Here is a 15,929-nt window from a genome sequence, read left to right as displayed (position 1 = left end):
GGCAGGACCCTGGGCTACCTATCTCACGACATACTCCCTTAGTAAAACCTCTGCCCCTACGAGTCCGACACCAAAGTGAAGGTGCCACGCAGCGTGTTTAAGTCACACCGCGTGGGGGCTTCACCCTCCCCGTAGTACTTGTGTTGCGAGTACCTCACTTACTCGTTATTCCCACACCACGGGCGGATAGGCTCGGCAGGCGGAGGAATTTCCACCTCGCACGTAGACAGGTCGCCGCCGAGGATCTCTCCTCTACCACTCTTGGATCTCCCGGTGGGTACGTGCCGGGGCACCCACACCACGCCTGACACAAGGTCAGGAGAGGTATGTACGGGCTCAGCTCGTTCAACCTCACCAGGCTCTTTTGGAATGAGAGTAGAGTGGTCCCACGAGAGTTTCGTCTCGGATACTAGGAGTGTAGACCGGTGACCGTGTCGCCGAAGCGACCGTGTGCGTTTCTACAAACCCGACACCTCAAGCGACGGCTCTCCACCTCCCAATTCCTACCCATTAGTCGCCTCTTACGACAGACAGGGCTTTCTGACCCCGGCCGTATTCTTATCTCCGCGAGACCGGACGGAGGAACATTATTTTACAGTGAGCATGTGTCACAAATATACATCGATGCTTTTTTAGCGCTAGTACAGTCAGCATGGGTCCAAGTTGCACAAGAGCGGCACCGCCACGAAATGCCATTATCATGTCCATTCTTTTGTCTTTTCAACTGGAGTTTTCCCGTTTTTTGCAACTTTTCTTGTAATATTTTGTAATTTTTCTCCTTTTTTAAATTTCAAGCTCAGCTTTTAATAGAGTAGATATTAATATTTGCGAATGTTGTCTTTTTCGCTGTGAAGTTCGAAGTTAAAAGAATAGAACTGGACACAAATCTTGGAATGGCCTATTTTCCGTTTTTTCCCTAATTTTTATAGTTTTATCATCATCGTCGCTTAAGTTGTCTTCTTTCAAACTAAATTCAGAATCGGACGAATTTGATAAGAATCTATTACGTAAGATGTTCAATCTTTCTGAAATGATTTTACTTGCCCCAGGTTCCGGAGAACTAGTCTTATGACTTGATCCTGGTTCTAGAGAAGGAGCCTTCTGGGTTCTATTGCTTGTGAAATATCATGGGGTGTTTTCCTAGAAAATAGTAAATCTTCTGGAGCCATTGTATTAAACCTATCTTCATTATTTTCGTTGATTGGAAGAAAACCGAGGAAGAAGCCTTCAATACCGAGGTAACATTATTGTAAGCTTTTCCAAAAAGTTCGACTATATCACTATCTTTAATTTTTTCATAATTTCTACTCTTCATTTACTTATCACATTCTTGATGATAACCAATTTTTAAATGCCTTAAAAAAAGTTACATCCAGAGGCTGCGTTCTATGGGATGTGTAGGACGGGAGTGATAATAAACGTATGTCAGAATTTCAACAAAAATTGTACGAAGTTAAAGAGGAATGAGTGGAATGATTATCAAGTATTAGAAGAATAGGTTGCTCTGGAGTAGCGCCAGCAAATTTTGCGAAGTGTTGCAACCATTCGGTAAACAGCTCTTGTGTAATCCATCCAGATTTCGAACATTTGTATATCGCGTCTGCGGGACCATTTTTTTCCAAATCATCTTTTATCCTCAGTCTCTTAAAAATAAACATAGGCGGGATATATTGCCCTGATGCACTAAAGCAGCTTACTACGGTAGTATTTGTCCCCTTTCTCCGCTTGTTATCGCACAAACTTGCTTTTCCTCTTTTTTGTCAATATCCGACCCGGATTATGAACATTAGAAATATCGGTTTCGTCCACAGTGTATACGCGATGAACTTCAAAATGGTATTTTTCAAATAGCAACTCTAGATTATTAAAAAATATGTCAATTTCACCTTAGTTGAATGCGGTAACTCTGCGAATGTTAGTGGCTTCCTTCTGGTTTTCGAAAACTTAGTTGCGGATAACGTCGCATAAACGAATAGAGCCAATCCTTACCACACATTCCTTTAGCTGTATTAACAGTATATTGAAATTTTATTTTTCTCTGCATACTTGAACATCAACGTGAGTATACTTTGAGCAGTCAATCCATAAAATAATTGGGACAGTGTTAATACCGTATGAACAATTTGTCTTTTCTGATCTTCGGGAAAAACAGACAGTTTTCTTCCCAACGTAAGTTTGTTTGGTTGAAATCTACCTCTAAGCCTATCCTGGAGTGTGCCATACGGGACTTCAAATGTTTTAGAAGCACTCCTAATTGACAATTTTTGTTCTGTCACGGCCCTTATCGCTCTTTTCGTAAAATTCTCCGTCCATGAAGCACATCCTGTTTTTCTAATCTATGTTCTCGGCATCTGAAATTAAATGTTATCTAATATTAGTTTAAAGTATAATATTGATCCCTGCAGAGTAATCGACCAGCATGATCGATTTTACCCGAAACAGTACACTTAATCCATTTTTTTTAACTAAAAATATAGATTAAACATACGTAAGATTGCATACAAATTATGGTAAAATATTATCATCTGAATCCATTGAAACGTAAAATTCATTATATTTAGAAAACACAACAGTATTCTTACCTTAATAATAGCAACGCATTTTTAATAAAGAAAATAGTTATACAAGTGAGACTGATAACGTGCACCCAGGATGAGTGGTGCCATTAGGTATAGGCACCTATAGGTACATTCATGACCATCTCTCGGCCGATCGGTACATTTCGCTCGTATGGCGCCAAGTTTATAAGATTTGAAACTGGTCGATTTTGCACGGCGATCGATATTCCCCACTCTCCTCTAAATGTGTTATAGTCGGTTCGCTATATTTACGCGGGTTTCGGATTAAAAATTTTATTGTAAGTACCCAGTTTTAATTACCTGCTCTTTGGGGAAATATCAACTGGTCAAATGAAATGAAAAATAATCCATAACTTTTTTTAATTAAATAATAATGGAAAATCTTTTATATAATTATTGACAGTATAATAAGGAGAATTACTTCATTAATGGAGTCTAATGTGGCTAATATAAACCTAATAATAATTTTATATTACACTTCACACAGAAAATATGGTCTATGTATATTTGTTCCATGGAGAGAATTTCTAATGAAAAATAAAAAAATTTAACTTGCCAACAAAAATGAAAATCAGTCATTATCATCAAAAATATCATAATCGTCATCATCATCACTGTCATCACCAATAATTGTTATTATGATTGGACTTATTTCGTTTATTTTATTTTCACGAGTCCACCAATCTTCTATTAGTTTCTCGCACTTGAATATACAGTTGCACCACACTTCTGGAGTTACAATTGAAAGTGCCTTTCGCCAAGTTTCCCGAACTGCGTCGTCGCTATAACCGTTAGGCAAAATATGGTTGTCATAATATTATTTTGCTATTCCCCATATATATTCGATGGGATTAAACTGGCAATGATACGGTGGCAGACGTAAAACTTGATGACCGTAACTTTCAATAATCTGATCCACAACAAAGGTTTTTGGTTTTGCGTGGATATTTGCCAAGCGTAATAATTCTGATTTTAAAATATGTTGTGTAAATGGTATATGTTCCTTTGTCAACCATTCTTTAATTTTATTAACAGTCCAAGAATTCGTTGGACTTTTGTTTAATACTTCAGAATGGTAAGGTGCATTGTCTAAAATAATTACGCTGGGCTCACTTAAACCTGGGAGAAGTTTTTCATGTAACCATTTTACAAACATTTCTGTGTTCATATTATCGTGATAGTCACTTGATTTTGATTTAGATGAAAATATTAAATCAGCACCTTCTATAAAACCCGATTTCCCTCCTGCATGTAAAATTATGTGTCGCTTCCCTTCTCCATCAGTATGTTTGATAGACTTTACGTTATCATCTTGCCATATTCTCTTGGTTGCACCCCTAGAAAACATCCATGTTTCGTCTAAATATATAAAATTTGCCCTTTTTTCTTTTAATTTAGAATATTTTCTTAGAAAGTTAATTCTTTTATGCACAACAGAACTTCTTTCACAAAGGGCTTTTCTGTTATCCTCCTTTTGAAATTTGAAACCCAAATTATGTATCACTTGCCATAGACTTGTTCTGCCAATTTCGTCAAATTTTCTATCTTTTAATTCCGAGAGAATTGTATTTAAGGTCACATGTTCCTTGTTGGCTCGCATTCGATAAATGGTATCACGAATTTCAAATTTTTTTCCATCTGGAATATCTTTCGTTTTCAATGATAGGCGAGTTTTTCGGTGATCTTCTTTCGGCCGTTTATTATTGCGATTTTGTAATACTCCTCTTAGTTTGACCCACTAGCGAGACTCAATTTAGAAAAAGAACTATTGAGAACAGCCAAAAGAAGAAAAACCAGTTATTTAGGGCATTTGTTGCGCAACGAGAAATACTACATCCCTCAGTTGATAATAAAAGGCAAAATAGAAGGAAAGCGAGGAATTGGAAGAAAAAAATTGTCCTGGTTACGTAATATCAGAAACTGGACAGGACTTGGATTTGAGGAACTCTTAAGAACAGCTGAAGATAGACAAACGTTTGCCACCATAACCGCTAACCTCCATTGATGGAGACGGCACTTGAAGAAGAAGAATTCCTAGAGCATCACATACGCGTTGTTGAACAGACATTACCGATTTTAAAGGACCGCCATTTTCTTTTTTATCCGTAAAATATTTATGTACACTACAAATTAGACTATCTACATCTAACACACGTCTAGGCATTTTAAAATATTTCCACCAAACATACAATGTCAACACTGGCAAAGAATCAATTTAACTGCAATATTGTTACAAATTTATACCTACCCTAATGTTATTTTAATGTATTTTAAAATATGACCATTAATGCAGTTTTTACCTAATTTTCTGGGAAGTCGTTTACTGCAACTGGTTATCAATGGGTCATTAGCATAATTTTGTTAATCCGAAACCCGCGTAAATATAGCGAACCGACTATAATAACAAAGGGTTACTACAATTATTACGAGAAGTATCATGCAAAAGAAGTTCACATTTAAAGTATTTGCTCTTTCCTACAAACAAACTGTAAACGAATAATGACAATGAACTGATTCATTTTCATTTTTGTGTAGTGTATTAGCACTGAAAACAAGTATTGAGGAAGGTCTCTTGCAATCATTTTCAATCAACAAAATTTGAATGAAACGATTTAATTAAATATCCAGTACTCTTCTATTGCTAAGTTGCGGACAAAGCTAAAAAGTTCATCAATAGAATTTAAAATGTATATTTGACAAGAACCAATAGATATAACTAAAAAATACGAATAGAGATGGAAGAACCCGTGCTAAATTTTAAATTCGTTGATTGAAATATAGTACATGCACCAATATTGATTGACAGGGTACCAAATTAACCAGAACCTTGAATGCTGTGTTGTGACATCGTGATAAAATTATGGAGGGTGAGTGGAAAGTTCTAAATCATAAGAGTTCATCAACAGAAGTATTTAATTTTTAATAATTTCTTTATATAAATAAATTGATGAAGTTAAAAACTCGTTATCTTTGTGTTAAGTGGTATGGTGCTGGGCACGGTGTTAATAAAAAAATCAACAAAACTAGTGACATTATCATCTTCAGAATTCTGGGTTTGTTAAGAATATTTCAAAGAGTACTTACTATAGGTTAGAAAAATCAGGATTGACTGTGTCAAGTCTAATAAGTACAGGTTCGACCCTGTATAATGTTTTTAGTTCTGCATCCATCTTCCACTTATATATTCGAACGTTAGTTTATCATAAAGACGTGTTTATCTGTGTAAGTTAGTGTTTATCTATACATGGCGTCCCAAATTGGTATGTTTTGCATTGTATACCGAAAAATAGCGGAGATAGAAAAAAAGTAGTTGAGATGTCATGATTTTTTGCGTTAAAGTAACGATTGTCCAATCAAATCATCAATAGCTCCCAACATTAGCGAGATAGATGGCGATTATTAAAAAATGTCGAAAACGACAGGGTTATATATCTTCTTTACTAGGAAAAATTTTAAATAACTTTATTAAAACTTTTGATAGATATATTATAGAAGGGTTTAGTGGCGTACAAGAAATTTTTTTAGGGGTATTCACTACAGAGATATGATACCAACTTATGTTTTTTTTTTATACGGGACACCCTATATATTTTTCGCTTACATTTTTACTTCACCTAGTTTACATACTTTCACCTACTATAACATATTATATATCTACTTTCGGTCGTTGGAGGTACTCTGCAAATAAAATGTTTAGAGTTGACCTCATGTTAAAGGTAAAGGCACTTAAAAATAAAACACTCAGTAGCATATTATAACATTTTATTGTGAGGATTCTAATCACTGACAGTTTTATTTAGCAAAAATAAAATCGGTACATACCTAACTTAAAAATAATGAATTATTGTCAAAAAAACATAAATTTTGAAAATTATGAAAAATGCGATATGCTTGAATGTCAAAAAAATGTTATTGCCGTATCTAAATTATATTTTCAACGATATCCAGAGAGAAGGCAACCAGACAATAGAATTTTTAAAAAGCTTGACTCAAATTTATTACGGTATGAATGTTTCGTAAAACCATGGCGTCAGTATAAAAAAATAATGAAGCGAGAGTTGTAAAATACGTTAGGTTTTATACAAGCCTACCATAAAATTTCCTTACGCCAAATTGAGAAGGAAATAGGTACTCCATAGACAAGTACATACTGGAACAATTTTAACGAAACATAAATTTAGACAGCATTGTACATCTGTCTCATGAATGACTCAAATCCCCACTTACTTCAGGGGATCAGGCGGCAAGGAAGATTCGGTTTTAACGTTAGTTGTTTTGTCACGCATAATAAATCAGTTTATCTTGTATATATAAACTAACTGCTGCCGGATATGTTGATATTGTTGCCGAGAGGGGGCATTTGGGCCTGTAGGACCCATCGCCGGCTCTGCGGACTTCTTCCTGTCCTCGGAATTAGACCGGGTGTTGACCATCTTTGCTTGTCACTGATAAAATGGTTTAATACTTCTACTGGTATAAAATAACGGTTACCGTGACAAGTATCTGTTATAGGTAACAGTTCCAAGGAGCAGTTACAAAATAACAGATCAAAAATAGAAAACAGAACAGGTAAAATAGTCTAAGTATTCCTTGACTTACGGAAGGAATAACTTAGTAAACAAGAAAAATAAAATGGTATAAAAGTACAATGCAAAGAAAATGTTTCTAAGTGTTTCTTGACTTACGGAAGAAACAACTTAGAGTGAAAACAGACAAGAGAATCAAATATGGAAAAATAAGAATACAAATACTTATAAGTGTTTCTTGACTTACGAAGAAACGACTTACAAATACGAAAAATCAAATACAGAGAAGATGTGGAATTATTGCTAAGTGTTTCTTGACTTACGGAAGAAACAACTTAGCATAAAATAGAAAATGAAAGAGACAAATGTATTAAGTATTTTCTGAACTTAAGGAAGAAAATATCTTAGATAAAATATCGGAAATAATAATGCAACAATGATTATGAAAATATTTCTAAGTGTTCTTTTGACTTACCGGAAAAGAACGGCTTAGACGCACAATTAAAATAACAAGTCAAATATTCAGAGAAATATTTCTAAGAGTTCTTTGACTTACCGGAAAGAACTACTTAGACAAAGTACAAATCAAAATATAAAATAGAAAAAGCAAGATAAATATTTCTAAGTGTTCTTAACTTACGGAAGAACAACTTAAACACAAAATACAAGAAAAATAAACAATCAAAATATTCAAATAAAATATCAAACAATCAGTACATGAACAAATATAGATCAATGTATTATTCTAACCTAAAAAGGTCTGAATATACAATAATGCTAAAATAAAATGGTATATAAAAAAATCAGAAATAAAACAATAACTTAGTAGGAACAATAATAGCACCGACTAGGTCTACAGTAGAAGAGGCAAGCTCGACTGACCGATGAGAGAAAATCTACCTGCTTTTATGTAAAACAAATCCTTTGTTTTACGTAGCGAAAGTGGAATTTCCCTGCATCGAATCAATTAGAAATTTGGATTTGGCCAACCTTGGAATTCCCAAGTATTTTAACCGATATCCAAATTCCTTGATGCGTCGAGGACAATATAGAAGAAACGAATTTAAATGACATTTTTGATGAGGATTATTTGGCTGAAACGAACACATTTTGGTTTCAACAAGATGGAGCATCTGCCCATAATGCTGAATTCATTGGAAATTATTTAAATGAAAAATTTCATAATCGGTGGATTGGAACCAACCTATGGTCCTGTTAGGTGGCCTCTCGTTGGGGATTTTTAAAAGCAATATTTATAAAACTAACTTTAAGGAAGACTTATTACAAAGCATCCATTAAGCATTTAAAAAAATAAAGCCAGTGCATATACTCAATTGTGTAAGATCTATAAGAAAAAGGTGTCAATTATTACTAAAAAAACGGGGGGCATTTCGAAGATTTATTATAATTTTCATTTTTTCTGTTGTTTATTATTGTTTTTATGTTTATAATAATATTAATATTTTTGTAAAATTAATTCTGGTTGTTAGATAAGGTTTTTGTTTTTTGATATTTTGATAAATTTGTTATTCATAATTTTTAAGTTGATTAATTTTATTTCTAGTAAATAAAACTGTGTATGATTAATATCTGCATAATAAACTGTCAGAATGCGTTTTGTTTTTAAGTGTCTTTAACATTATGTCTAACACGATGTATAAAAATTTTATTTGCAGAGTAGATCGAAAAAAGATATATACTATGTCATATTCTTGTACGCCACTGAACCCTTCTATAATATATCTATCAAAAATTCTAATAAAGTTTTTTTTTAATTTTTCCTAATAAAGAATATACAGAATCCTATTTTTTTTTTCGACATTTTTCAATAATCGCCATGTATCTCGCTAATGTTAAGAGCTATTGATGAATTGATTGGACCACCACTTTAACGAAAAAAGAAGTCATGACATATCGACTACTTTTTTTCTATCTCATTTTGTTTTCGGTGTACCTTGCAAAATATACAAATTTGGGACACCCTGTACAAGTCATAATTGCCCTGAATCCGCGTTCTCTTTAAGTTTTCTCTGTAAGAAATGTGTTTTGATCATAGAATGGAATAATGTGGTTTGAGATCCAAGTTTGTATGAATAGGAATTGCTAAATTCAACCGATAGCTCGTTAAGTGGAAATCATGAGACTGCCCGCAGGAGAATTAAGATTCATTATGGAGAGAGCTTCCGAGTAAGCTGGTAGATCTGGCATTCTTTCGCCAGTACTTAAGGCTTTGAGCCCTTAGTACCAACAATTTCTAGTTTAGTCCATATGAACATGCAATCCACATGATAAGCAATGTGATATGAAGAAGTATTTCCCAACATTTATTGTTTATCTAAACTCTATTTCACGTTAAGAACGAAACGTATGGCTTATTCAGATCAATGTTGCCAAAACTATCTGGCACGTGTTGCTACTAGACTGCCAATATACGAGTCATTCTAATCAGAGCCGTATTTAGCGCTGTGTAGATGTAGTTAACTTAATTTCATTAATAAGCGGATACGTATAGTTGAATACAGAATAATGCATTATAAATAGTTGTTTCTTTAATAGACAGATAAAGGTATGTAATTATTATAGGTGATAAAAATAGTTAAAGTTTACTGTTGTTTAACATTACATGTTTATTAACGCTTTAGATAAGATTTAAATAACATATACAAAAACAAGTGCAACTTTAATTTTATTTGCATGTAAATAATTACAACAATTACTAACATAAAAATGTTTTCTTTTATATAACATGCATTCCCCTTAAAATTTTTCGCACTATTACCTAATTTTCTGAAGAGAAGAGAAGTACATCCATCGGAGAAAAAAGCGAACTTATGAAAATAGAATATTGGAAGAACTTGAGGCATTAAAAAAGGAAAATCAAACAAGAAAATTCTATAAAAATCTAAATAAAGCAAGAAAAGAATTTAAACCAAGGATCGGACTATGTAAGGATAAGGAGGGGCATATACTCAATACAAAAGAAGAAGTATTGAAAAGGTGGGTGGAACACTATAAAGAACTGCTTACTATCGAAGTAGAAGATCCAAATCAACCACCCACAGGAGCAAACAACAATACACCATTGGAGCCTCCATCAATTCAGGAAGTACGGGATGCAATAGAACACCTAAAAAATAATAAATCTCCAGGAAGTGATGGTATACCCGCGGAACTTATTAAATGTGGAGGTGCTACTCTGGCTAATCATATATATAAAATTATACTGAGAGCCTGGAATGAGGAACAAATCCCAGAAGAGTGGTGTATTGGGATCGTTTGCCCGCTACACAAAAAGGGCGATGAATTAGAATGTAGAAACTATAGGGGAATAACCCTCCTTAATACAGCATACAAAATATTTTCGAGGATTTTATATGGTCGCCTGAGTGAATATTCAGAGGAGCTTCTTGGCGAATATCAAAGTGGTTTTAGGCCTGGTCGAGCAACAACAGACCAGATCTTTGTGCTAAGGCAAATACTGGAAAAAACCAATGAATTCAATATCGACACAGACCATCTTTTCGTAGATTTTAAAACGGCCTATGATAGTGTCCTAAGAAATAAATTGTATGAAGCCATGGATGAATTCCACATCCCCGATAAACTGATAAGATTGGTTAAGGCTACAATGCGTAAAGTTGTTTGCAAAGTCGAAATACAGGGCGAACAATCACAGGCATTTGAACCGCATGTTGTGCTGCGACAGGGAGATGCGCTGGCGTGTCTCCTTTTTAACATAGCTTTGGAAAAGGCGGTCAGGGATGCCCAAATAGACAGCAGAGGAAACATTTTTAATAAATCATCCCAAATTTTGGCATATGCAGATGATGTTGATCTAGTTGCCCGCACAACACGTAAGCTAGAAGAAATGTATACCACCTTGTCAAACGCCTCAAAAAATATGGGCCTGCAAGTAAATGAAAATAAAACTAAGATAATGGCATCACACCCAACAATAGAGCCAGAAACATCGGCCACCAATTCACGGTTGATAATTCTACCTTTGAAGTGGTGGACAAATTCACATACTTAGGCTCCCTGATCACCAAGGAGAACGTCATGACGGAAGAAATCAAGCGAAGAATAATCCTAGCAAACAAATGCTATTTTGAACTGAGTAGACATATGAGAAGCAGAAAATTAAGCCAAAAAACAAAAATAACCATATACAAAACCCTTATACAACCAGTGTTGACATATGGGTCGGAGACATGGACCATTTCCAAGGCAGATGAAAATCTCCTGCTTATATTTGAACGAAGGATCCTGAGAAGAATATTTGGTGGCATCTGTGAAAATGGTGTTTGGAGAAGGAGGTACAACTACGAGATATATCACAGATATAAACATATATTTGGCGGTAAAGATGTAGTATCCTTTATAAAAATAGGAAGACTAAGATGGGCAGGACATCTGACAAGATCACAGCAGAACAACCCTCCTAGAAGAATCTTTATGTCACAACCTGTGGGAAGTAGAAGTAGGGGTAGACCAAAACTCAGATGGAGGGATGGTGTAGATGAGGATGGTAGACAAATAGGCGCAGCAAACTGGCAACAGTTGGCAATGGATAGAACTGACTGGCGTAATAGACTTGGGAAGGTCGAGGCTCTTTTGCAGGGCTGTAGCACCAATAATGATGATGATTACCTAATTTTCACTTTTTGCCGGACTATCACTTACATACTTTTCGGATTTGGAACTTTATGTCCGCCGATTTTCACACTATCACATAATTTTATAAGACTTTAAAAAACGTCAACAGAGAACTTGGATGACACGGGACCATGAGAACATGTAGAGGCATTCGATGATGAGAACGGAGGCACCAGTTCTGAACTTTAATATTGTTTTTACTTTATAATGGTTTCTCTTATATATTTTTTAATCTTCTAGCAGTAAAAATTATATTGTATTAAAACCCACAAGGAAATTAAATTCCTGCTGCTAGCTGTATACCATGTATCACAAAGAGGTTTAATTCTTTGTAAGTAGGTAGTAAACGTCAACAGAGAACTTGGATGACACGGGACCATGAGAACATGTAGAGGCATTCGATGATGAGAACGGAGGCACCAGTTCTGAACTTTAATATTGTTTTTACTTTATAATGGTTTCTCTTATATATTTTTTAATCTTCTAGCAGTAAAAATTATATTGTATTAAAATCCACAAGGAAATTAAATTCCTGCTGCTAGCTGTATACCATGTATCACAAAAAGAGGTTTAATTCTTTGTAAGTAGGTATATTTAAAAAATCCTTAGAAGGGCTACATTAAAATAAAAAACGTTTTCGGAATAATAATTCCGTCGTCAGGTTAAAAGCAGGTTAACATGCCTGAGCCACCAAAATATTAGGGTAAAACCCTTTACATAAGTTAAAGTTACCAAAAAATGTACATATTGTTGTTAAAAGTGAAGGATGTTTAAGATTATATTAGATTTCACTTCAGGTAACATATAACCATGTCTCACGTGAGTAACAGCGTCCGGAGGGTAGACCTCTTCAAAAGGACTTCAGCTGGCAACGTTTTTTGCTTTACCGGACGAAACTAGATTCGACTATATTGGCCACATTATAAAAAGAGACGATAATAGTGCAAGAAAAAAATGTCGGATGTGCAAAAGTAATACTATTTATTTATGTAAAAAGTGTAGAGTGCATCTACACCCCGAATGTTTCGAAAACTTTCATTTTAAAATTTAATTTACAGTTAAGATACAATATGTTCCTTTATTAAAAATTGTACTCGTAATCGGCCAAAGGTGCGTATACGCACTTGTTTTTTCTTCCATGAGAAAAAAAATTCTTTTTGGTTGTAAATTAGTCTTAATTTATGTGTTTTTAATCCAATCTAATAAATCAATTTTCAAATTTCTCTTTGTTTATTGTCTCGGCCAGTAATGGGTTAAGAAAAAAATTAACTTTAATTTAATATAAAAAAAAAAACATGCATACACATCATGAGCAGCGTATTTTATTTAAAAAATAAATGAACGAAATAATTTTTTCAAAGAATTTTTGTCAAAAACTAATTACTATTGATTGAATTAAAAATATTTGCGGCCACTTTTTCACTGGCAACCTATTATTATCAATGTATTCTCCTAATTTTAAATGTATCTAAAATATGAGTTTGATGAACTACGTCATGAACGTAATGATCCTACAGTTGGATCTTGTATTATAAGAAATACGTAGCACTATCTAACAACGCTCCGTTCTTAACGAGAAACGCTCTATACGAGTATACATACCCTCCTCTTGGTGTACGTCACTATATAAGGACGAAGGAAACTGTGTTTATTGTTATTATAGTATTTGCGGGGTCTAGGTCTATAATTTACCTACAAACAAGTACAAAGAGATAAGAAAATTAATAACTGAAAACCTTTGGCGCAGAAACCTATATGTCTAAGAAACAAAACCGCTCCTAAGATGTGTGTAGTGTATAATGTGTTGAGTTCTTCACCGTATATGGACTAATCTAGTTAGAAAAAGAGTCCTGGTCGTCATAACAATATATTCTTACCTTTGTTGAAGTTGGATTTGGTCTGAACTGACCCTTAGGCCACTTATCTTGCGAAAATCTAAAACATGGTACCAAGTCTATGTCTAAAACGACATTATCGTTTCCTACTCGTCCATTTACTTTCAGTGTAAACGCTGGACCTGATTTGATTACTTTCGCCTAAAAATATAAATTATTGACGTTTAATAAAAAGTTTGCAGACAGAAATTTCAAAACAGATTTCTCCAATAAATTAAATCTCACCCAAAAAGTAAAGTACTTTTGAGTCAAAATCAATTAAAGGGCTTGATGCAAAAACCGGCTTAAGATCAATTTTTCCAAAAATGAGATTTTCGCCGATTTTGACTCAAAAAAATACTCCGCTATTAATCACGAAAAGCGGCTAGGTGCTGCACATGACCGGTTTTTGCTCCCAACAGGTAGTGAGAGGGAACTCTACTTTTTGTGTGGTGTTGATACGAATATTAAACTTGTTAAAGATGAGTAGTTTTGAGAGTGTTTCTGGCAGCGAAAGTGATCCTTTTGCTGATAATAGTGATGATGATTCCGATTATGTATTGGAAAGTGATACTGGCCAAAAAAATATAGGGAATAAGTATTTTGGTTCTTTTTTGGATTTAGTTATTTATCTAAATGGTTTTTACAAAAGTAGAACCAGCTACTCCTACTTGTTCTGGAATCACAAGCAACATACGTGAGTTCCAAAACAAGCATATTACTGCAGAAAGCGATTCCGATTTTTTTTAACCGTTCATAACTTCTAAACGGCTGAACCGAATTTCTTGAATCAGGACTAACAATAGGTAGATATTTTACACTTAAATTATCTTTCAAATTAAAAAAACTAAACCAAAATCGGTTTATCCGTTTAGGAGCTACTATGACACAGACACATACACATACACACTGCGCACTTACACACATTAAAATAAATTATAACCCCACTCCGTTCTACATCGGGGGTTAAAAAAAAAACAAAAACAGAAAAAAACGTTTTTGTTCCCTGTCTGGTAGAAAAATAATTAAGAATTTTACGAGTACAGTTTTAGGCGTATTTTTGGGTGTTACCTTGCTCTCTGTATATTTTGTTAATTTTTTTTTAGATAATACCAAAACCGATACATCTATAAGGTCAAAAACAGAAAGCGTTTACCTTCAGGATGGAAACGAAACAGGCGATGCTGGCAGGGAATAGTAGTCAGCAGTACGTCACCTGGAGGTTCATCTTCTAAAGCTCTGGAGGGATTAGGAAATGCCAAAAGGTATTAATCCCAATGAAAGAAAAATCAATGTCTTAATAATACCTTAATATCTTACAGGTGTACGCCCCCACTGCAGATAAAGATGAAAATTAAATAGAAGAGTTCTACACTGACATTAAAAAAGCACTAGACAGCACCAATATTAGAGACATAACAATAACAATCGGGGATTTTAATGCCAAATTAGGAAAAGGTATTCCAAGACAGTATTGGTGAATTCGGACTAGGAATAAGGAACGAAAGAAGGGAAAGAATGACCGAATTCTGTCAGGAGTTTGAAACGATAGCGACAAATACATTCTTTGAGTTACCACCACGTAGATTATATACATGGAAATCACCTATGGATAGCAAAGAAAAAATTATCAGAAACCAGATAGATTATATCCTTATCAATAAGAGATACCGTAACTCCATCAAATCGGCAAAGACATAGCCAGGAACAGATGTGTCATCAGACCACAATCCAGTAATCGTAAAATTCGAAATCCACTTAAAGAAAATAAAAAATCAACAAGACACAACAAATAAGCACTCTGCTAAAACACCCGAATATAAAAGGAGAACTAACGTTGAAAATTAACAAGCAGTTAAGCAAAACAATAATCAATGATAATAAAGATTCCAACGAAAAATGGGAAACATTTAAGAATACATTAATGATGACAATTAAAGATACGCTGAGTAGTCACAAAATCGATGAAGCTAAGACTCCATGGTTGATAGATGAGATCCGGCAACTAATGGACAAAAGAAGATCATACAAAAACAAAAATGTAAACGAATAGAAAGCCACACACAAGGAGATCAGGTTAAAAATACGGGCAGCTAAAGAGAAGTGGTACAACGACAAAGGTTTAGAGATAGAAGAACTCCAGAGAAATCATGACAGTTTTGAATTGCACAAAAAAATTAAAGAATTATCAGGTATAAGACGGTCCAACAATAGTAACACCCTGGTTGATACGAACGGTAAAAGAATATCTGATATCAAAGGCAAACTAAACAGATGGAGAGAATACATCCAAG

General features: G+C 34.4%; 1 protein-coding gene across 3 annotated transcripts in view; it reads right to left on the bottom strand.

Annotated features, from left to right (window-relative positions):
- LOC140431189 (cyclic GMP-AMP synthase-like receptor) overlaps positions 1-15,929 on the bottom strand; it is a 65,323-nt gene that overhangs the window by 20,590 nt on the left and 28,804 nt on the right. For 2 of the 3 annotated variants that reach the window (XM_072519108.1, XM_072519107.1), the window contains exons 5-6: positions 13,639-13,797; positions 13,364-13,453 (exon numbers count right to left, since the gene is read on the bottom strand). In XM_072519108.1, coding sequence (XP_072375209.1) covers positions 13,364-13,453; positions 13,639-13,797 — 249 coding nt within the window. The remainder of the gene's footprint in view (positions 1-13,363; positions 13,454-13,638; positions 13,798-15,929) is intronic. The other variant, XM_072519109.1, reaches the window with a different exon arrangement.

The sequence above is a fragment of the Diabrotica undecimpunctata genome, unplaced genomic scaffold (genome assembly GCF_040954645.1).
Source record: "Diabrotica undecimpunctata isolate CICGRU unplaced genomic scaffold, icDiaUnde3 ctg00000593.1, whole genome shotgun sequence".
NCBI lineage: Eukaryota > Metazoa > Arthropoda > Insecta > Coleoptera > Chrysomelidae > Diabrotica > Diabrotica undecimpunctata.
This window is presented reverse-complemented; position numbering and strand designations above follow the sequence as displayed.